The sequence below is a fragment of the Pelophylax lessonae genome (genome assembly GCF_965119305.1).
Source record: "Pelophylax lessonae genome assembly, chromosome: 10".
Classification (NCBI taxonomy): Eukaryota; Metazoa; Chordata; class Amphibia; order Anura; family Ranidae; genus Pelophylax; species Pelophylax lessonae.
Genome location: NC_138777.1, coordinates 127,817,560 through 127,842,301, shown reverse-complemented (window position 1 = coordinate 127,842,301; position 24,742 = coordinate 127,817,560). Strand labels below are relative to the sequence as shown.

Genomic DNA, 24,742 nt, shown 5'->3' with positions numbered 1-24,742 from the left:
CGTGGCCAAACACGCCCCCACCCCCGCATCACTGGGATGGAGGAGGAGGGGGAGGGGAGCCAGGGCGCCTCGCAGCTCCCGGGGCAAACAAACAAGGAAAGACACAGCAAATGGCAAACACCCAGGGAAGGGGGATAATGCTATGTAGAAAATGGACATTGTAAGTTGGGTAAGAGTATAGCAATGAATATGAATCATATAGATAAAACCGTAGATGCTGGCCACTAGAAATTAGGTGCCAGTGCCCTGAATGTGACAAATCGTGTTTACCAAACCAGGGTGAGTACTAACCGACCCCAAAGATCCACAGGGCCGACCCCTGGATGTAACACAATGTTTGCACAATAACAGGGTATGGTCAGACACGTCACACGCCTCCATCCCTAATCGTAATGAGGAAAGGGGGAAAAAGGGGCGGGACTTTAAATGAGGTTACAAATATTGTATCTCCATCCCTAATATCAATTGAAACAAAGGGGGATTGTGTGGGACTTTGAATGAGGCGTGTGGTTGAGATGACCATAAAGATTGTATATATAGAAAAATATATGTGCATACATGTCCAAACAAAAAAAAAAAAACATGAAGAGTACACATGTAATCTGATTTATTTTGCATGCACAGTGGTAACATAATAAATGCAATAATGACATTCATTAATCCCAATAACATAGCATATCACAACCAATTACATAGCATAAAAGTATAAATTGGATTCTAAAACATTCCGTAACAAAGTAGTAGATACTCCATAGTAATTGCATCATGTATGCTCGACGCGTTTCGTGTATTTGTAACACTTCCTCAGGAGCTGGTGCAATGAATTAACTATAAAGGGGAGAATAAATGGAAATCACAATGTATCTGGTAGTATGGACACCCATTTAAAAATATGTTGTTTTAAATGGAATTGCTTACAATAGAGTAAAGGCTGTAGCCTCAAGGAATTTGCCATAGAAGGACCTCCATATCGTCTGGCCCGGGAGCTGAGGGAACAGTACCAGGCACACACGAGGGTGAACACAGAATCTGCAGTAAGAGAATCTGGGTAGTAAGAGGAATAACAAGTATCTCAATAAGTCATCTCGTAAAGTATCAATAATGAAATTAAGTATATATATTGCACTGAATGTGCATTGCATTACACAAAGTAATGGAGTATTAGAAATGAAGAATATTGAGAAGATGGATAAACTCCTAGAGCCAGAAATTGAAAGCATGGTGAAAAGATCAAAGTAGGATACCACATAGAGGTTGTGAGGATGGTGCTAGTATCAGTAATTATAAGGAACCAGGTGAAAGTGAATGGGTGAAGACCATAGAGTGAGTATGGGGAGAAGCCAGAGTGACCCAAAATAAAAGTTGAACCAAGGTGAATGGGTAGAAAAATAAATAAACCAATGTGGAGTGGAAATAAGGTAGGGGACCAAATCGCTAGACAAGAGATGAAAAGCATAAAAAAAAATGTGGGAATGTGAGGGTAAGCTGAAATATCCAAGTATATATCCCAGTATCGATAGTGCCTTGTGCATGAAGATCAAAGAGCTAGACCAAGGTAAATGAGAAATGAAGTGAACAAGTGTGAAATAGAAACAGCATAAGAAACCAAACATAAGGTATAGTTACCAAGTATAAGTAATGCCTTGAAGTGGGGATCCAAGAATGTAGTGTTCAACCCAAGCCGTGCACTGGGACAGCTCCCAGCGTCACGCAGCCACTCCAAAGAAGAAGCACCGGAGGCCGCCAGCCGCAGTCCAGCGGGAGCCGGCGCCTCGTGGAGGGACATGATGGTAAGTCAGCGTGTCGGTCAGACCGCCGACAATGCGGCGTCTTAACCAACACGGAAGGGGCGTGGCGCCGATGCGCCGTGGCCAAACACGCCCCCACCCCCGCATCACTGGGATGGAGGAGGAGGGGGAGGGGAGCCAGGGCGCCTCGCAGCTCCCGGGGCAAACAAACAAGGAAAGACACAGCAAATGGCAAACACCCAGGGAAGGGGGATAATGCTATGTAGAAAATGGACATTGTAAGTTGGGTAAGAGTATAGCAATTAATATGAATCATATAGATAAAACCGTAGATGCTGGCCACTAGAAATTAGGTGCCAGTGCCCTGAATGTGACAAATCGTGTGTACCAAACCAGGGTGAGTACTAACCGACCCCAAAGATCCACAGGGCCGGCCCCTGGATGTAACACAATGTTTGCACAATAACAGGGTATGGTCAGACACGTCACACGCCTCCATCCCTAATCGTAATGAGGAAAGGGGGAAAAAGGGGGCGGGACTTTAAATGAGGTTACAAATATTGTATCTCCATCCCTAATATCAATTGAAACAAAGGGGGATTGTGTGGGACTTTGAATGAGGCGTGTCACTGTACTAATGACATTGGCTAGGAAGGGGTTAACATCATGGACAATCAAAGGGTTAACTGTTTTCCTAGGCTGTGTTTTACTAAACTGTGGGAGGTGCTTTTACTAGGGGAAGGCATGGGTCCTGTGTTCCTACTTTGCAGGAACACAGGATCCATACCTTCCCTACTGACAGGAAAGCAATCTGCCTTGTTTACATAGGCAGACTGCCATTCTGCCTACATAACAAATGGTCGCCAGGTGTCGGCGCACAGAGTCCGCGATACCTGATGATCAGCTTCCGCTGGGTAAAATCATAGCAGAAGAGGGCTGCCGGGGGAACGCCTACATGTCCCTAACCCGGAAGTGCTGGATCACATACTAGGTACTTGATCCAGCACATTACAATCACCTTGTCGCTGTATATCTAGGTGATACAGTTGGCAAGCAGTTAAAATTATACAGCATGGAGAGGACAATGAAGTTGGATGAGAAATTATTTATCCTTAAACTGTGTAAGGAGTTATTTACTGTTAGGGCAATTAGGTGAAGGCAGGGGCAGTTTATTTTCTCCACTGCAGGTGGCCCTAAACTACAGCGGCTCTGCAGCTGGAGAAGAAATCAGGAGGCACTTGGTTCCTCTATAGTTTCCTGCTTCACTAGGGAGGGGATCCATTTGGATGCTGCTGCCAGATGTGACTTGACTTTGGCAGTCACCTAGAGTCAACCAGAGCCTGTTTAAGGCCTTGGCCCCTGGGGTTTGGTGTGCTTTATGGGAGTGGATTTCCGAATGGGCACAAAGGGGCAGGCTGCATTCTGCCCTTTTCTACAGACACCGGCTGTAGAAGTTCCAGCTGGAACCCGCTCTGTTCACATTGCTGTAATGGTGAGTGTACCTGGTTGGGCAGTCTTTCTACCTGGATTGTTTGGAACTGTGCTGCAATGCTTCAATACAAGTTTATTATTGCACCTGCCTGTGTGAGTTATTGTCGCCACACCATGCTTCACCCCACCTACAGGTGTAACAGAGAGTGTAGATAAGTTCAAAAAACTATTAGATGTGCAAACACAATGAACAGGCAGATGGAAAACAGTAGTCACATACACTCACTTGTTTGTGTGAGTCTAAGGCACATGTGCATTTGTGCCTCCATTTCAGAACTGCTGGTAAAAAAATATCTATTATGTTATCCTTGCGCATGTTTTTTTTTTCTTCCAAATTATAAAGTGATGTTGAATATTTTGGCACAATATCGAAAAATACAATAAAATGATGATAACATATCACTGGTAAAAACATTCACTTTACTAGTTAAGCACACCAAACGGTATATTTACCCTGGCAATGAGTGCTGTTAAGTCTTTTATACCCCAGAGGACAGTCTGAGCCCACTTCACCTCGGAATGGTGCAGATTTCTGTGTGCCAACATCTGTAGAGCAAAAAAACATCATAGAAATTACACTAGAATAGTTAATATACCTTACTTGTCCCTAGTTCCCCCCACTATTATCTGCTGTAGTTTAGTTCCAACAACTCTGGAAAATTGCAATCCAAGTCTGAGAGAATAAAAAAAAAAGGGGGAGGGGAGTAAGGAAAGAACATGTACAAGAACTATACATGAAAAAAACATTCTTGTCTGTATTTGGTTCTCTCCTTTTTCTTTTCACAAGTTTTGAGAGAATTTAATTTAAATGCAAATTTTAGCAGTTTATTGTTAGGAAGACAGTGAAAGAATAAACAAAACAGAAGTTTAAGCTACAGTTGAAGTTCTGCAAAAAAACACACATTTTGTACCAAAACACTGGTTCAGATTCAAACTGCATCCCAAATTTACCCCAGGGGTATGATGTAGTATCAGACCTTCCTAGGCCAATATGTGCAAATGTACTACAGCTTATGGGGAAAGAATACTTGCATATTACACTGCTGTACATAACAATAAGCTTATTCTTCCCCAGGCTAAAAGGGAAGGGCCCCGGCCAGGAGTCCCGGGGGCCCTTCATGGTTTCTTGCACCGGGACCCTGAAGGTTCTAATTACGCCTCTGATGGGATGGGAGGGCCCAGGAAAGCAGGGGTGGGCAGTGGGTGAACAACACAGGGGATCATTTTTGCTGTACAAAAAGTATCATGGTTACAGCATAAATTATCCCCCCTTAGCTACTTGGCAGTATAAGAGGGAGTGGTTGGGGTGGAAAAAACACACAGATGAGCCAAATATTTTTACCACCACACCTTCCCAAACATAAGTGAAGGAGCATGCATCTCCTATGCAGGGCTGTCTTTTATTGGCACGGGAAAGCATAAAGAGTTGCATGCATCCCCATGCCAGCATCTTATTTTTTTCTATTTTGACACATGGCTGCACTGACACAGCCACTATGTCCCAATGTGACATGCTGTTGCGGGTTCCTGAATGCACCCTGCATGCATTCTGGGACTTACACCCGCATGCATGACATATTGGGACATAGTGGCTGTGTGTCCTAATAGAAATAAATGGGATGCCAGCACGAAGATGCGTGCAACACTTCATGCATCCCCAAGGAAGTGAAAGACAGCCCTGCATGGGAAACACATTTTTTGCAGCACGTCCTGTGTGAATGAGGTCTAAAGATGAAATTCGCTGTCATTCTATATTATCATGATAATCACACAATACAGGTACTGTGGCTCAACGCACCTGTACTGTGTGATTATCATAATGATAATGATGATTAACACATTTAGCTGCTGTATAATTCCTCATCATGGGTGCAGCGTCCCACTCAGGACACGTGGGAACTGCAAATGTATTACTTCTTTGTCATTGCTGTATTGCATGTCATTTTACATTGCTACACCTGTTGCATCCCTGTTCATAGGCTGGTCAAGTGTGCTTAATACATCCCACCACTAGATGGGGATAGCACCACTCTGGGATATCTATCCCAGCTCAGGCCCTATCTGTGGTCAGTGGTTCAGTTGTTCAGTTCAGGAAGTCAGTGTGCAGATTAAGCACAATGTAAAGGAGTGAAGTTCAGTCCAAAGAGGGGACAAATTGAAAGTGCTCAAACCAAAGGGTAATAGCCACCAACCGGCAGCAAAGACCTTTGAGAATAAAGGTGAAGGATTTCTTAGCCACCGGCAACCTCACTGAATGTCACTGGATTCAAAAGGGACCGGAAACCGAGTCACTTACCAGTAAGCATTATACTGAACCACAGCCTGAGCCCAGGATTACCAAAGCCTATTAACAGTGGATCAGCAGAATTCCTCTATTTACCCAGAGACTGTATTCTATCTGGATGTTTATAGTGCAACCAAAACCAGTCACAGTAAAGGTTGTGAGTAGTATCCTACCACTGTCTACCTCATTCTTCAATATTGCTACTACAACTGGTTGTACCACCATTAACGGTACTGGTGTCACGACAAATACCATCAAGGGACCTAGCCGCCACAAGCACTCTAAACACCACTGTCATCACAGGCACCTCAACCTCCATCTTGGCTGGTGTTTCCCTATCACAGAGCGTGCCCCGAAGTATTTCGTGCTGTCTTCCTCTTCACTGTGTGACCAGCCCAGGGAGGCTTTCTGCTAACCCTGAGTAAACCGATGAACTGTATTATTGCTGTCTCTCATCGGCCCACCGTGCACCTCACGTGTCGCCCCTGCGGTTCTGGCACGTTGCATAAAAATTTGGCGTCACGAACAGGATATTAACACCTGCGCCTTATCTAAAAAAAAAAACTGTTGCATCAGAACAAGCCCCTTTGCTTTATTGAGAGAGTGTTTACTCATTGCACACTGTGTGGGGCCACAGAACTGTTTAAACTGTTTAAAAGTTGCATGGAAGTGTTATCCCAGTTATCAGCATAAAAATCGCAGCATCGGAGAAAATCGGACGTTTGTGTGTCAACAAAACTGCTTGCTGTATTTGAATTGACTGTTTCTATTCACTTAAAATGGCCGCCGGAGGCCTTCTTGTTTAAAAATGTCTGCGCCATCACTGTGGATAAGTTAGTGACACCCCCTGCAGAGCGGGAAAGTTTGGTGCCACCCATTTATGCAAAATTGTCCGGCCAGCCCGCCTTACCTTTGCTGTGTCAATCCTGGGAGGCCGATCCTATTCGCAAGTGCAGCACTGCCTCCTCTGTCCCTCAGCCGGCATTAAATTCTTAAAGGGCCATACACCCGCAAGGCAGCGGTCGCCCATAGCAACGCCGCACAAAAAGTGTCTAAAAACGCATTTGACTTACCTAACTATAATTCACCTGCTGTTACCATGTCTGTGCAGGAAGATGACATGCAGCCTGACCTCAGCGGACCCCTGCAGCAGCCGCAGTCGGTCCCAGCGCAATACCAACTGCTGCAGCACCAAGCTTAATGCCTTTAACCATGCTTTATTATTTTGGGGCCCCCTGGTTCCCACGATATTCTGGAGAAGTGCATATTTTAAGGGACTTTAAAGAAAAAATTCTTGCTGTGTTCAGATTGTACCCTGTATCCTAAGAGCAACAGATGGAGATTCTTCTTGCGCAATTGAAAGGAGCTGCGCTCAGAGAAGTGAAATCCTGGCCGAGCTCAGAGAGAAGGACCATGGAGCAGATATTTGAACGTCTCTACACCACCTTTGAACCCAGAACCGTGTCAGAGGTCAAGATGAGGTTCTTCAGCAAGAAACAGCAATCTGGTGAGTCACTCAGAGACTTTGCATTATCTTTGCAGGAATCCCTTAGAGCTGTTGTCCAAGTAGACCCCCGTGAGGCAGAGAATCAGGACAAAACCCTGAAAGAACAATTTATTGAAGGCGTCAATACAGACAATCTAAAGAGCCAACTAAGAATGTTAGCCGCCCAACATCCAAGAGCTACCTTCTTAGATTTCAAAGAATTAGCTATCAGCATACTGGGAAAAAGCCCACCAACAGAACCTGTTAGATCTGTTGAAGTGCCTGTATCACAGCTGGTTACCCCTGTAAAGTCTTTACCTATAGTCAGTCAGGCAACCCAAGCCCCAGTTCCTGACGCAGTTGCTGCCTTGACTGAGCAAGTCCATTTCCTGACTAAAAGTATGGAGAAAGTCCACCAAAAGTTGGAACAATGGGAGAAACCATTAATGCTAGAGGATGAGAAACTTGTGTCCAGAAGACTCTTCCCCTTTAATTATAGAGAGACTTATTCCAGAAATTCTGGCAGACTCCCCCCTGACCGCACTAGTACCCCTAAGCGGCCTATCTGCACGTACTGTCACAAGCCAGGCCATACAGAAGCAACCTGCTGGCAGTAAAACGGGAAACCCCCGAGGCCAAGGACCATCCCTTGGGAGGTAAACCAATAGCTCCAAAAGATCCCCACTGGATGTCAAGATATGTAGGATCCCGTCCAGAAGTGGCACTTCAAATAAATGGAGTTCCTTTTGTTGCCCTAGTTGACACAGGATCCCAAGTCACCACCATCCAACAAGCAGCCTTTGAAAAATACTGGGATCAAAATCAGCTTACCCAGCCTCCAGAATCCTGGCTGAGTCTCATAGCCAGTAACGGCAAACCCGTACCAGTCTATGGTTATTGGGAACCTACCATTCAAATAGGAGGAACTACACTACCTCGACAAGGCCTTATTGTGGTATGAGTCAAAGACAATAACAACAACCCTCTAATAGTCCTAGGAATGAATGTCCTCAGGAACTCTTACTGTATGTTGAGATGCTAGAAGCGTTGCACCAGTCAGTGCCTACTGCCTCTCCTGCTTCTAAGAAGGTGATCGAACAAACCATCCGTGTACTAAATGCGCAACAGAGATTCGCCAACGAAAAAGGAGAAATTTGCTGTGCCCGCATCCGAGATAAGCAACCTGTGATCCTCAAACCCAACACCGAAACTCTCTTGTGGTGTCGAGCTGTAGTCGGAATTCAAGGTCAAGACTACCAAGCCCTGGTAGAGCCTGTTGTTTTGGAAGACTATCCCCTAGTTAGAGCTGCAAAAAGCCTAGTAACCGTCTCTGAAGGTAAAGTGCCTATTCGACTCCTAAACTTGATTGATAGCAGTGTAACACTAACAAAACACCGTCCTATTGCACAGCTAATCCAAGTCACTTTTCAAGATGTCATCAGTGTGGCTACAGCTACCCCAGAGCAAATTACCAAGAGACAGAACCCACAGAACCAAAATGTAAACACATCCTGGTGGAAAGAACTTCATGTGGGAGATGCTTCCACACCAGCAAACCAAATTGAGGGAATACTAAAAATTGTGAAGGAGCTTCACCGTGCCTTCAGTAAGCATTCTACAGACTATGGAGAAGTGAATATCATCAAGCACTCCATCCCTACAGGTTCACACCCACTGATCAAGGAAAGATATCGGCCTATACCACCAACTATGTACCAATCCGTAAAGGAAATGATCCAAGAGATGAAGGACTCCAATATCATTAGAGACAGCCATAGTCCATGGGCTGCACCTCTAGTCCTTGTCCGTAAAAAGGATGGTAACATCAGATTCTGTGTGGATTACAGAAAAATTAACCAAATCACTCACAAGGATGCTTACCCTTTACCAAGCATAGAGGAATCTTTGACAGCTTTAGGATCTTCAGCCTACTTCTCTACCCTTGATTTAACCAGTGGATACTGGCAAGTACCAATGGCACATGAAGATCGTGAGAAGACTGCATTTACCACCCCTATGGGCCTATTTGAGTTCAACTGCATGCCTTTTGGACTTTGCAATGCGCCTGGAACTTTTCAAAGATTAATGGAGCGTTGTTTAGGACACAAAAATTTCGAAACCGTCCTGTTGTACTTAGACAATGTCATCATCTACTCAAATCTTATGAAGATCACTTGAAACATTTGGCCGAAGTTTTTCAAGTCCTCATTAAACATGGACTCAAAGTCAAACCATCTAAGTGCTATCTACTGAAGTCAGAAGTCAAATACTTAGGGCATATTGTAAGCTCTGAAGGTGTTAAACCCGATCCAGAGAAGATAGCCGCAGTCCGAAATTGGCCTACTCCTACTACAGTGAAAGAAGTGAGGAGTTTTCTCAGTTTGGCAGGATACTACAGGTGCTTTATTCCTCATTTTGCCCAAATTGCAGGGCCAATATTTGAACTTCTGAGAGGACATCCTAAGAGGTACCAAAAGTCTTCAATAACAGTTGAATGGAACACAGAAAGAGAAATTGCCTTCCAGCTCCTGAAGAAGAAGTTGACAGAACCACCAATCTTAGGCTATCCAGATTACCAGCAGCCATTTCATCTGTACACAGATGCTAGTAAGAAAGGCCTGGGAGCTGTCCTGTCGCAAGTACAAGAAGGAAAAGAAAGAGTTATTTCCTATGCTAGTAGATCTCTTAGAGGTACGGAAAGAAACAACCAAAACTATAGTTCCTTCAAATTAGAATTCCTCACACTCGTGTGGGCTGTTACAGAAAAATTTAAAGATTACCTTGCCGCAACACCATTTGTGGCCTTCACAGATAACAACCCGCTAGCACATCTTAATACCGCCAAGTTGGGAGCATTGGAAGAAAGTTGGGCCTCACACCTTGCTAACTACAATTTCACCGTAAAATACAGAACAGGAAAAGCAAATGAAAATGCGGATGCATTATCCCGTCTGCATACCCAAGAAGACCCTACTACACAGGAAGATGTTTGGGAAGAGGTAGAAATGCCAGCTTTTTACAAAAATTTGCCCAACAAGACATTATCATCATCAAAAGGAAGAAAAGTCCTTAACCTTCAACAACAAGTGGATCCAAAATCCCAAGTGGACAAAGAAAAGTGGATCAAGCTGCAAAATGAAAGCAGAGTGTTGGGAGAACTGCAAGATTTCTTCACCAGCCGAAGAACAACTGAAAGAATTTGCAGAAGAAATGCTGATCCAGAATTGTCAAAACTATGGAGACACAGAAAACATCTCTTCCTACAGAAGGGCCTACTATTAAGAAGAACTTTAGACCCAATTACCTGGGATCGTCTATACCAAATTTTAATACCACGCCGAGATGCAAGAATCATTCTTGAGATGTATCATGATTAGATTTGAGCGGACACCTGGATGTCCGTGTTCGGTGGGTTCGGCCGAACTTGAAAAAAAAGTCCGGGTCCGTGTCCCGGACTTTTTCCGAACTTTACCCGGACACCGACCCCCATTGAAGTCAATGGGGACCCGAACTTTCAGGCACTAAAATGGCTGTAAAACACCAAAGGAAAGGGCCAGAGTGCTGCAAATGGCAGCAAAACGTAGTTAAGAGCATGGCAAGTGCTCTGCAAACAAATGTGGATAGGGAAATAACTTAAAACAACAAAAAGAAAAACAGAAAAATAAAACAATGTTCTTCATCTGTGAAGGACGAGGCCCATATGGAGTAGGAGGGAGGTTGAGGTGGTGGTGGATGTGGCGGTGTCATAGGCGTGCACACAGGGTGTGCCGGGTGTGCCTGGGCACACCCTAATCACCTAGGGCACATTAGCATTATCGCTCTGTTTGCCAGTGAGGAGATGGGAAAGATCTCCCTCGGACCTGCTCTGCCATAAGAGAAGTGCCACACACTTCTATTTCACTTTGCCAGCAGGGAGAGTAATGTATCGGGGCCATGTACATGTAGGCAAACACATGCATGTGTATTTAAACTTTGGGGTGCACACCCTAATGCAATAGGCTGCGCACACCTATGGGGGGTGTAGGTGGAAGCGGCGGTGGAGGAGGACGAGGTAGCCAACACTGCTTTTTTTCAGAAATTTTAAATGAGGGTACACCCCAAAAGAGTGAGAAAGAGCAAAAATAGAACAATGGCTGGGTAAGGTCGGTATCCATCGCTATTCTGCACAAGGTACGGAAAAGTCCTGTGGGATCCATGCCTGGTTCATTTTAATGAACGTGAGCTTGTCCACATTGTCTCTGGACAGGCGGCTGCGCTTGTCTGTGATAACGCCCCCAGCCGTGCTAAATACCCGTTCAGATAATACACTGGCTGCAGGGCACGCCAGCACCTCCAAGGCGTAAAAGGCAAGCTCAGGCCATGTGCCCAATTTGGAGACCCAGAAGTTGAAGGGGGCAGACCCGTCATTCACTACATGTAGGCATGTGCACACATACTGCTCCACCATGTTGGTGAAATGCTGCCTCCTGCTAAGACGTTCCATATGAGCTGCTGGTGCTGCTGTTTGTTGTGGCGTGCTGACAAAGCTTTTCCACATTTCGGCCATGCTAACCCTGCCTTCTGAGGTGCTGGCGGTGCCCTGGTTGCGTTGGCGACCTCTTCCTCCTCCTCCTCCTCTGCCTTGTGCTTCCACTGTGGCCCCGCTGTCAGGTGGGAATGCCAGCAGCATCGCGTCTACCAGCGTGCGCATGTACTCGCGCATCTTGCGATCGCGCTCCAGTGAGTGAATTAAGGACTGTACATTGTCCTTGTAACGGGGATCCAGCAGCGTGGCCACCCAGTAATCAGCACAAGTTAGAATGTGGGCAACTCGGCGGTCGTTGTGGAGACACTGCAGCATGTAATCGCTCATGTGTGCCAGGCTGCCCAGAGGCAACGAAAGGCTGTCCTCTGTGGGAGGTGTATTGTCTGTGTCCTCTGTATCCCCCCAGCCACATACCAGTGATGGCCATGAGCTGGCCTGGGTGCCACCCTGCTGTGAACATGGTTCCATCTCCTCCTCCATCTCCTCCTCCTCATCCTCCTCATCCTCCAGAACTTTGCCCCTGCTGGACAATTGTGTCCCTGGCGTTTGTGTGTGCAGGAACCCACCCTCGGAGCCCCTTGCGAATGACTGCCCTGAAAGCCTTGGAAATGTTACCTCTTCATCCTCCTCCTCCTCATCCTGTGCCACATCCTCTTCCATCATCGCCCGAATTGTTTTTTCAAGGAGGCATAGAAGTGGGATAGTTAAGCTGACAACGGCGTCATCGGCACTGGCCATGTTGGTGGAGTACTCAAAACAGCGCAACAAGGCACACAGGTCTCGCATGGAGGCCCAGTTATTGGTGGTGAAGTGGTGCTGTTCCGCAGAGCTTTTCACGCGTGCGTGCTGCAGCTGAAACTCCACTATGGCCTGCTGCTGCTCGCACAGTCTTTCCAGCATGTGCAAGGGGGAGTTCCACCTTGTGGGCACGTCACATATGAGGCGGTGAGCGGGAAGGCCGAAGTTACGCTGCAGCGCTGACAGGCGAGCAGCAGCAGGGTGAGAACGCCGAAAGTCCCGCACTTTCTGCAGCAGCTCTGACATATCGGGATCATTTTTAAGGAACCTCTGCACCACCAAATTCAGCACATGCGCCAGGCAAGGGATGTGCGTCAAACCGGCTAGGCCCAGAGCTGCTATGAGATTTCGCCCGTTATCGCACACCACCAGGCCGGGCTTGAGGCTCGCTGGCAGCAACCACTCATTTGTCTGCTGTTCCATGGTCCTCCACAACTCCTGCGCGGTGTGTGGTTTTTCCCCCAAACAGGCAAGTTTTAAAACTGCCTGCATTCGTTTACCCCTGGCCGTGCTGAAGTTGGTGGTGAAGGTGTTACGCTGACCGGATGAGGAGGCGGTAGAGGATGAGGAAGCGGAGTAGGAGGAGTTAGGAACAGGAGGCAAACTGAAGCGCCCTGCAATCCTCGGTGGTGGAAGGACATGCGCCAAATTGCTATCCGTCTCAGGCCCATCTGCCACTGCATTTACCCAGTGTGCCGTTAGGGAGATATAACGCCCCTGACCGTGTTTACTGGTCTGCGTATCGGTAGTTAGGTGGACCTTGCCACAGATGGTGTTGCGCAGTGCACACCTGATTTTTTCCCCCACTTGGTTGTGCAGGGAAGGGATGGCTTGCCTGGAAAAGTAGTGGCGGCTTGGCACGACGCACTGTGGGACAGCCACCGACATAAGGTTTTTAAAACTGTGCGTCTCCACCAGACGGAATGACAGTATTTCAAAGGCCAAGAATTTTGAAATGCTGGCATTCAGGGCCAGGGATCGCGGGTGGGTAGGGGGGTACTTCCTCTTCCTCTCAAGTGTTTGGGAGATGGAAAGCTGAACGCTTCCACGGGACATTGTGGAGATGGTTGGTGACCCAGGTGGTGGTGTTGCTGACAGATCGTCTGTTTGCGAGGGGGCAGGTGCCGGTATCACTACAGATGTGGATGGAGAGCCCGAGACTGCAGCAGAAGAGGAAGCAGGATGAGCCAGAGACGTTTCTTGGTTTTGAAGGTGTCTACTCCACTGCAGCTCGTGCTTTGCACTTAGATGCCTGATCATGCAGGTTGTGCTCAGGTTGAGAAGGTTATGCCTCGCTTCAGGCTCTGATTGCACAGGGTGCAAACCACTCGTGTCCTGTCATCAGCACATTTTCTGAAGAACTTCCACGCTAGAGAACTCCTTTGAGCTGGCTTTGCTGCGCTCGTTCCCTTGCTGCGTTGGGCAGTAGCGGGCGTAGTGTCTAGGGCACGGCCGCTCCGCTTCTGCACCCTGCTCCCTCTTCTGCTGTGCTGATGGCTCTGTGCGACCACCGCCTCTTCCTCCAAACTACTCAGGTCACCTGCATGACCTTCATTCCATGTGGGGTCGAGGACCTCATCGTCCTCCACATCATCTTCCACCCAGTCTTCACCCCTGCCCTCCTTGTCGGTCTCCACAATTCTGAATGCCGCAGCAGTTGGAACCTGCGTTTCGTCATCATCGGAGACGTGCTGCGATGGTCCTTGCATGTACTCATCTTGAGAAATAAGTGGTTGGGCATCGCTGCACTCAATCTCTTCCACTTCTGGGGCAGGGCTAGGTGGATGGCCCTGGGAAACCCTGCTGACAGAGTCCTCAAAAAGAAGAAGAGACTGCTGTCTGACTTGGGGCTCAGACTGCTTGCCTGATTTGCAAGGGGGTGAGGTGAAAGACGGTTGGACATTGGCTGCAGGTGCCAACTCTGACCTTTCTGCAGTAGAATGGGTGGGAGACAATGTGAAGGAACTGGAGGCACTGTCAGCAGCAAACCAATCTACTATCGCCTCTACTTGTTCTGGCCTCATCACTTCTAGAGGCGTATGATGCCCTACCAAATACTGCTGCAGGTTTTGTCGCCTACTCACACTTGAGGAAGGTGTTTCACTTGTGCGTGTAGCTGGCACAGATCGACCACGTCCTCTCCTTGCAACAGGAGCTCTACCAGCAGCACCACGACCCAGGCCACGGCCCCTATTTGACGGTCTCCTCATATTTCTGTAATTTATGATCTTGCCCTAGAAAGGTGTTTATTGAATAGCGGAGCAAAACAACAACAGTATCGCACGGGTGTATCTCACAGTCAAATATGCAAACTATGCCGCAATTTAATGTTTTTTACCCCAAAAGGGTGTATATTGAATAGCGGAATAGGAAAAAGGATAAAAAATGATGTATCTCACACGTACAAACACAGACTAGGCCCCGATTAAATTTTTTTGTACCCTAAAGGGAGGATGAGGAAGAGGAGTAGGAGGAGTTCGGAACAGGAGGCAAACTGAAGCGCCCTGCAATCCTTGGCGGTGGAAGGAGATGCGCCAAACAAATTTAAAAGGTGTATCTCACACGTACCGATACAGACTATGCCGTAATTTAATTTTGTACACTCCAAAAGGGTGTATATTGAATAGCGGAATAGGAAAAATTTTATAATACGGTGTATCTCACACGTACAAACACAGACTAGGCCCCGATTACAATTTTTTGTACCCTAAAGGCAGGATGAGGAAGAGGAGTAGGAGAAGTTGGGAACAGGAGGCAAACTGAAGCGCCCTGCAATCCTCGGCAGTGGAAGGAGATGCGCCAAACAAATTTAAAAAGGTGTATCTCACATGTACCGATACAGACTATGCCGTAATTTAATTTTTTACACTCAAACAGGGTGTATATTGAATAGCGGAATAGAAAAAAATTTTACAAAACGGTTTATCTCACACGTACAAACACAAACTAGGTCCCGATTACTATTTTTTGTACCCTAAAGGCAGGATGAGGAGTAGGAGGAGTTCGGAACAGGCAAGAGGCAGACTGACGCACCCTCAAATCCTCGGCAGTATGAGATGCGCCCCAAAAATTGGAAAGGTGTATCTCACACGTACCAACACAGACTATCCCGCAATTTAATTGTTTTTACCCAAAGGTGTAGATTGAATAGCGGAATAGAAAATATGATATCAAAAGGTGTATGTATCTCACACGTACCGACACAGACTATCCCGCAATTTAATTGTTTTTACTCCAAAGGTGTAGATTAAATAGCGGAATAGAAAATATTATCAAAAAAAAGGTGTATGTATCTCACACGTACAGAACCAGACTAGGCCGCGATTACTATTTTTTGTACCCCCAAAGGCAGGATGAGGAGTAGGAGGAGTTCGGAACAGACAGGAGACAGACTGAAGCACCCTCAAATCCTCTGCAGTATGAGATGCGCCCCAAAAATTGGAAAGGTGTATCTCACACGTACCAACACAGACTATCCCGCAATTTAATTGTTTTTACCCAAAGGTGTAGATTGAATAGCGGAATAGAAAATATGATATCAAAAGGTGTATGTATCTCACACGTACCGACACAGACTATCCCACAATTTAATTGTTTTTACCCAAAGGTGTAGATTAAATAGCGGAATAGAAAATATTATCAAAAAAAAGGTGTATGTATCTCACACGTACAGAACCAGACCAGGCCCCGATTACTATTTTTTGTACCCCCAAAGGCAGGATGAGGAATAGGAGGAGTTCGGAACAGGCAGGAGGCAGACTGAAGCACCCTCAAATCCTCGGCAGTATGAGATGCGCACCAAAAAATTGGAAAGGTGTATCTCACACGTACCGACACAGACTATCCCGCAATTTAATTGTTTTTACCCAAAGGTGTAGATTAAATAGCGGAATATAAATTATTATAAAAAAAAGGTGTATGTATCTCACACGTACAGAACCAGACTAAGCCCCGATTACTATTTTTTGTACCCCCAAAGGCAGAATGAGGAGTAGGAGGAGTTCGGAACAGGCAAGAGGCAGACTGAAGCACCCTCAAATCCTCGGCAGTATGAGATGCGCCCCAAAAATTGGAAAGGTGTATCTCACACGTACCGACACAGACTATCCCGCAATTTAATTGTTTATACCCAAAGGTGTAGATTGAATAGCGGAATACAAAATATGATATCAAAAGGTGTATGTATCTCACACGTACAGACCCAGACTAGGCCCAAATTACTATTTTTTGTACCCCCAAAGGCAGGATGAGGAGTAGGAGGAGTTCGGAACAGGCAGCACCCTCAAATCCTCGGCAGTATGAGATGCACCCCAAAAATTGGAAAGGTGTATCTCACACGTACCGACACAGACTATCCCGCAATTAAATTGTTTATACCCAAAGGTCTAGATTGAATAGCGGAATAGAAAATATGATATCAAAAGGTGTATGTATCTCACACGTAGAGACCCAGACTAGGCCCAAATTACTATTTTTTGTACCCCCAAAGGCAGGATGAGGAGTAGGAGGAGTTCGGAACAGGCAGCACCCTCAAATCCTCGGCAGTATGAGATGCACCCCAAAAATTGGAAAGGTGTATCTCACAAGTACTGACACAGACTATCCCGCAATTAAATTGTTTATACCCAAAGGTCTAGATTGAATAGCGGAATAGAAAATATGATATCAAAAGGTGTATGTATCTCACACGTAGAGACCCAGACTAGGCCCAAATTACTATTTTTTGTACCCCCAAAGGCAGGATGAGGAGTAGGAGGAGTTCGGAACAGGCAGCACCCTCAAATCCTCGGCAGTATGAGATGCGCCCCAAAAATTGGAAAGGTGTATCTCACACGTACCGACACAGACTATCCCGCAATTTAATTATTTATACCCAAAGGTGTAGATTGAATAGCGGAATAGAAAATATGATATAAAATTGGTGATTTATCAATAGCACATGTGAACAGCAGTGTCTTATATCAGTCAGCTCTGCTGCAGGCTATGGAGGAAAAAAAAAAAATTCCCCTTTTAAGTTTGTAATTTTTAACTAGATTAGTACAGACTATGCCACAATTTAATTTTTTTAACCCAAGGGGTATATTGAATAGTGGAATAGAAAAAAATGTATACCTTTTGAAATCACTCAATAATAGCACATGTGTGAACACAGCAGTGTATTATCACAGTCAGCACAGCAGCACTGAAGGAAAAACACTGCACACAACTGACTGATAAAAAATACTTTTTTCTCCCTCCTCCTCAGTGGGCAAAAAGATTGTGTTCACACCAACCCACACACAGCAAAATCGATGTGGACCACTGACACCTGCCTATCTCCAGACTCTCCCTAAAAGGATCAATAAGATCGGTCACTGCCGGCACTGCAAACCCCCCCCCCCCACACTGCAAAATTGATTGTAGTAGAACACTGACCCTAAATATCTCCAGCCTCTCCCTAAAAGGATTGATAAGATCGGTCACTGCCGGCACTGCAAACCCCCCCCTCCCACACAGCAAAATCGATTGTAGAACACTGACCCTAAATATCTCCAGCCTCGCCCTAAAATGCCTATATCTCGCCCTGCCTGCAGCACTCCGACCTGTCCCTCAATTCTTTTCGGACACAATATGATTTTTTGCCTGTCTGTCCCTTATCAGCAGCCAGCACGTATGATGTGTGCTCTGTCCCTGTACTACAGCATAATGACACAGCGGCGCTCGGTCTCAAACTTATAAAGACTTGGTCACATGCTTCAGATGGCCAATCACAGCTACTAATACATTTGTAGGCATGGCTTAAGGCACACCAATTAAACGCTTGTTGATTGGCTGTTGAAAGCCCCCCATTAAAAGCACGCCAATACATACAAACCCGGAAATAAAATGACCGAACACGGATTTTTACCCGAACATACAGTAAAGTTTTCGGGTCCGTGTTCGGGTAAAAAAAATCCAATTATTCGGTACGAACACGAATAATACAGTCCGTGTTCGCTCAACCCTAATCATGATCAATCAGGACACTTTGGCGTGCAGAAGACAGAAGCCACCATCCGTAGAAGATTCTACTGGATCGGGATGAGAGGAGACATTGAAAAGTGGTGTTGAGAATGTTCCACCTGTGCTGTTGGAAGAAATGAAAAACATGACCAAAAAGCACCCTTACATCCCATTGTAAGCCGAACACCGCTAGAAATAGTTGCAATTGACCATGTGAAGCTGGAACCAAGTCGCTCAGGTTACACATATGCCATGACCATCATTGATCATTATACCAAATTTGTTGTAGCCGTACCTGTCAAGGACTAAAACAACTGCAGATGCCTTCTGGAAACATTTCCTATTGCCATATGGATGCCCAGAAAGAATCCTTACAGATCAGGGATCTGCCTTTGAGTCGCAACTCTTCAAAGAACTGTGTACACTTCACAATTGCCAGAAAATCAGGACCACAGCCTACCACCCCCAAGGGAATGGGCTTTGAGAAAAAAAATGAACCAAACTTTAATTGAGATGTTAAGAGCGGTACCACCTGCTACAAGAAGTGATTGGCCTACTCTATTGCCTCAATTGATGTACACCTACAATAACACCATTCACTGTTCTACTGGGTATACACCTTACTATCTCATGTTTGGCCGACAAGGTAAACTACCTGCTGACCATACTTTGGGCGTACAAGTGCCTGATGCAATCAACCCTCTACCAAAGACTGATTGGGTGAGTGAGCACCAAAGACTTCTAATTGATGCACAAGAAATTGTTCAGCATCGCATGGAACATGCTCATGAAAAGCAACAAAAAGATTATAACCAATCTGCCAAAGCAGAACCTCTCAAAATTGGTGACCATGTGTGGTTAAAAAAACGATCATCGCACCAGCAAGTTAGATAGCAAATGGGAGAGAGAACCTTACACCATTACAGCTATTCTCAATCCAGAGACTAATACTTATGAGATCACTAAAGAGAACAAATCACGTGTAGTACATCGCAATCGCCTTAAGTTGTGTCTCAAGGAAAGTACTCAAGAAGAAACTCTTCAAGAAAAAGCTGTCCAAGAGGAAACTCAATCCATAGAACCAGAGCCTACAAAATCATCTGATTCAGAGGATCCACTACAGTCTTTTGGAAAAATGTTATTAGACTCTGATCCTTTACAACGGTTCCTTACACCATGGCTCAATATCTTAGTGCCTGTCAAGACCAATACAACCGCACTTCAACCAGTGGAGCTATCTCAAGAAGTGTCTACTACAGCTCAAGAGACACCAAGCTCCCTTGAAACAAGGCCTGTAGAATCTCAGCCGCTACGAAGATCCGACAGGATTACAAGAGGACAACCACCTGCTGGTTTTAAGGATTTCCTGCACCAGCAGCTGTGAAGACAACTACCAGCGCTGTCATCTCATCGTTGAGTGCATCCTTAGATCGTCTGGAGTTCCAGAGTGAGAAGAAGACTTACTTGTGATATCATGTTTATTTCCTTTAAAGGACTTTTTAAAGGGACTACTTACCTACTGTTTTGCAACGTTCAAGCCTGCACCCGGAGATAGACTTTCACGTACCTGAGCCTCCGTGATATTCTTCTTTTGATATTTTCCTGTGCCCAGGGAACGGACTCATACCCTGTGTGCCTCCTGAAATGTTATTTTTGTTTTGTTTTTTCTTTTTCCATCTCATCATGGACTATTCTGGTTTTGCCATACATCACCAGTCTTCAGAGGAAAAACTACACCCCTTTTTGTTACCTTTTGTCACATTTTGTTGTTGCCTGAGATATGTTTGCCTAAGAATGGGGTTATGGTGTTATTTCCTATGCATGCATGCTTTTCCCTTTCTCTTATATCTTACAGGAAGACACAACATCGAGTCAAAAATGTGTCGAGGTCGACACACGTTTTACCATGGGGGTATGCAGCGTCCCACTCAGGACACGTGGGAACTGCAAATGTATTACTTCTTTGTCATTGCTGTATTGCATGTCATTTTGCATTGCTACACCTGTTGCGTCCCTGTTCATAGGCTGGTCAAGTGTGCTTAATACATCCCACCACTAGATGGGGATAGCACCACTCTGGGATATCTATCCCATCTCAGGCCCTATCTGTGGTCAGTGGTTCAGTTGTTCAGTTCTGGAAGTCAGTGTGCAGATTAAGCACAATGTGAAGGAGTGAAGTTCAGTCCAAAGAAGGGACAAATTGAAAGTGCTCAAACCAAAGGGTAATAGCCACCAACCGGCAGCAAAGACCTTTGAGAATAAAGGTGAAGGATTTCTTAGCCACCGGCAACCTCACCGAATGTCACTGGATTCAAAAGGGACCAGAAACCGAGTCACTTACCAGTAAGCATTATACTGAACCACAGCCTGAGTCCAGGATTACCAAAGCCTATTAACAGTGGATCAGCAGAATTCCTCTATTTACCCAGAGACTGTATTCTATCTGGATGTTTATACTGCAACCAAAACCAGTCACAGTAAAAGTTGTGAGTTGTATCCTACCACTGTCTACCTCATTCTTCAATATTGCTACTACAACTGGTTGTACCACCATTAACGGTACTGGCGTCACGACAAATACCATCACCAAATACCATCAAGGGACCTAGCCGCCAGAAGCACTATAAACACCACTGTCATCAGGGGCACCTCAACCACCATCTTGGCTGGTGTTTCCCTATCACAGAGCGTGCCCCAGAGGATTTTGTGCTGTCTTCCTCTTCACTGTGCGACCGCCCAGGGAGGCTTTGTGCTAACCGTGAGTAAACCGATGAACTTTAATATTGCTGTCTTTCATCGGCCCACCGTGCACCTCACGTGTCACCCCTGTGGTTCTGGCACGTCGCATAAGCAACAGCCAGGGCATGGCATAGGTAAAAGGTGGTATTCTGTGTTACTGAGTGACTGTACCTTTTTTTTGAGACAAAGAATTGCAGATTTAATACTTTCCTCACCTTAAAACAGCCTGCTGTGGTAACCTGTCTCTCAGTGTGTTCACACACAGACACTTGCTGTGTCACCGCCACGGCTGATGATGGCTGCTGGCCATCGCTAATTCCCCCTCAGCCCACTCCTCAGCACCTACTTGCTGAAGGAGTCAGGCATTGATGAGGCTGCTGAGGGATATCACTTCACCAGGGCCGGAACCTTCATTTCATTATTGCAAAATGTGCCTCCTGGTGGTGTTAATCGATATTTAAAGGGCAAAAATGTGTAAACCTAATTACAAGACAATTTTTTTGGTACAGTTCATAGAGGCCCCAACTAAGAATGATGCTCTGCTGGACCTGGTAATCTCAAACCATGCAGAACTTATTACTAATGTTCATATAAAAGAACATTTTGGTAGCAGTGACAATAACATGATTTAATTTAATGTTAGCTCAGCTGTAAACAAAAAACACATACTGGAAAAATAAAAACAACTTTACAACAGAACAGAAATGGAAATTCTTAAAAATTAGTGTATGCAAACACACTGCGAAATATATTCTCATGGGCAATAAATCTAACCGCTTGTCGATCGTATATTCTATATATATATATATATATATATATATATATATATATATATAGTGGCAAGGCGGCTCTCCTGCGCAGGATCACGTATATGTACGTGATCCTGCACTTCCGGATCTGGGGTGCACATGTGCACTGCCGGTGACCCGCTCCCGCTGTGATTGGCCACCGGGACTGGCTGATTTGTCGGGACAGAAGCTGAACGGAGGTCTACCTATATAAACAAGGCAGATCGCCGTTCTTGGGATACAGGGGAATAAATCATAACATATGGGTTGTAAAGCCACCCAAAGGTGAAGGACACTTGCAATCAATCAGAATTGATGACCCCTATATAACCCCTCCCACACAGGAAGTACCTCCATTTTTTTCGCCAGTTTCTAAAAGGTGAAGGTCGCTGTGGAGAGGTGCTCCACATGTTTGGTATGTTTCAAAGAAGAAGAAAGAAGATTATGCTAACATACCCCAAACAAGGACCACTGGATCTAAGGGGTTAGCTATCGGATCCATCAATGGACTAAAAAGATGGTAGCCGAGCCTCGGGAAGCAGATACGTGGTTTTGCCTGTGACACTGTCCTTTTTAGGTGCTGGACCCTGGGATCCGGACCCTTGGAATACCAAACACCAAAGACAGGGTTCACTGGTTCAGAAGGGGAATAATTAATTAGCAACACTATTTACTGTATTTTGTTATGACTCAATATCCGTTTGACTCAATATATGTATTAATAAACATGACATTTTTCATCACCTTTTTCATCACCTTATAGGCATGTGCTTCATTTAAAGTCCCAAATCTCTCTCCCCATTTATCTGTACCAGGGTTGGAGACATATGACTCTACCCAGTCACTGCCTCAGTTAAAGTCTCACCTATCCCCCCCTTCTGAACAAGTATACAGGGATGGAGGCACACGGCTATTTATTTCATGGCTTACCTAGCTCATGCACAGTCCCATGCAAAAGCAGGTCCCCCCCTCCCTTTGGTGGAGGGGTGGCTACTTGGCAGGTTTTGGGGTCGCAAGATATAACTAATATATGCTTTTGACATATATCACAAATACTAATTTAGGTGACTTTTAAATGTTTTTTTCCATATGGGACTGATTGCTGGAGACTTTGGGCACACCTGGGGCCTTCCTCACATCCTCCGTTTACTTTTGCGCAGGAGGATTGGTGGGCTCCTGATGTGCATCGAAGGCACGCCTTTTGCCCCATGCGCATGGTATCACTAGTGGCACCTGGCACCAGTGTGTTGTTTGCCATCTGCGTGCTGTGTTTTTTTGGGGGCACCTCTTTGGCACTGAGTGACGAGCAAATATGGCCGCATGGGCCCCCCTCCCTGTTGAGCATACCAATAGCGTGCCATTAGGGAGTGGTATAGTGGCATGACCTCACTACAAATATCACTTCCAGGTTGAGCACTCACTTTCTGTTTCTTGCTCTGTCTATTATACCACACACCTGTTTGGATCATGCTCTCTCACCTAGGATTCAGGTATCACTTAATTACATTGTTCATTCTGGCTGTTTTGTTTGTACTGGTCTTTCTTGGTGCTTTTTTCCTGTTATTCACTCCTTTGGTGAGAGCTACATGTTTCCATTGTATGTCCCTATCTACTTCAATTTCTCACCTGGGCTTATCCTTACTGGCACCATGCTTTTGGGCTTCAGTCCTTACTATATCATCAGACATGCACTGTATATATATATATATATATATATATATATATATATATATATATATATATATATATATATATATATATATATATTATTGCTCTCCACAGAGTGTTCTTTGAGACACACATTGCACCACTTTTGATTTCCAATGGGGCCCCTACTCCCATGGTAGTCCATTCACTATTGTTTGTGTTGTCTTCATGCTGCTTGCCACTGCAACAGCTCCCAAGGATGAGTCCCCCACCATGTCTTCAGCTACCGGCACCCCATTTGGAACCTTTAGCTGATCTGTGAGTAACCAGGGGGGATTCTCTCCCCCTTTTTTCTCTTCCTTCTCCTCCTTTTCTTTGTATCAAACATCAGATTACATATATATGCACTTTATTGCAGATACAAGCATATTTACCCTGCGTCGACTCCTGATGAGTGGAAAGAACCTACAAAACGCGTAGAGCCCTTTTCGATACCTACATCATTACTACTAGGAGCAATATCCTACTAGGACCAATATCCTCTTATGATGTCTGTGCGGACGATACGTGCCAGGAGCTCGCAGTAGAACTTCATTTTAATATATTGCCTGTTACCATGCGATTCTTGTAAGTGCGATTCCTTTTATTTCATTAAAAGTTTTTAGCAATATTACGCTATGTGCACTCCTTTTTCTGGTTTTCATGTCATCTGGTCTTGAGAGACTTCCATCCCTCTGCCTACCACCTTATGAGCTGAAAACTACTTCCATGGTAATGAACGTAGGAGGAATCAGGATCACCTTGTAAAGCCTGAACAGGTCTGTTTGCTATATGGCAATTCAGACCCATTTGATCTGGTGAGAGCCCACTTTTACTGTTCACTTGGTGTTGGGATTCTTTTCATCACGTTTGGATTTATATATGTATACCAACAAGATGGATCACTTCTTTGGGACTTTTTTTTAAGCCCTATTTCAGTATTGGACTTTATTTCACAATATCCTATATTTTATATATATATGTTCAATTGTACTCTTGTATATTATGTACACTCATTATGTGCAGAAGTGCACTTTTTTCTTCCACATCATTACTACTATCTGATCAATTACTCGCTTTTACAATTCTGATCCATCAATGTATTTTATTAGAGAGGTCAAGGTCACCAATTAACACCACCCACACCACGGTGGTGCGGCGATATGTATGAGTATATACTACACATGCACTATGTGTTATTAATTAGCAATACTA

The 24,742-nt window shown here is 45.2% G+C and overlaps 1 protein-coding gene across 2 annotated transcripts in view; it reads right to left on the bottom strand.

Moving 5' to 3' along the window:
• The window catches only part of LTBP3 (latent transforming growth factor beta binding protein 3), a 1,036,617-nt gene that overhangs the window by 615,377 nt on the left and 396,498 nt on the right, over nucleotides 1-24,742 (bottom strand). For both annotated transcript variants that reach the window (XM_082271069.1, XM_082271070.1), the window contains exon 5: nucleotides 3,693-3,785. In XM_082271069.1, coding sequence (XP_082127195.1) covers nucleotides 3,693-3,785 — 93 coding nt within the window. The remainder of the gene's footprint in view (nucleotides 1-3,692; nucleotides 3,786-24,742) is intronic.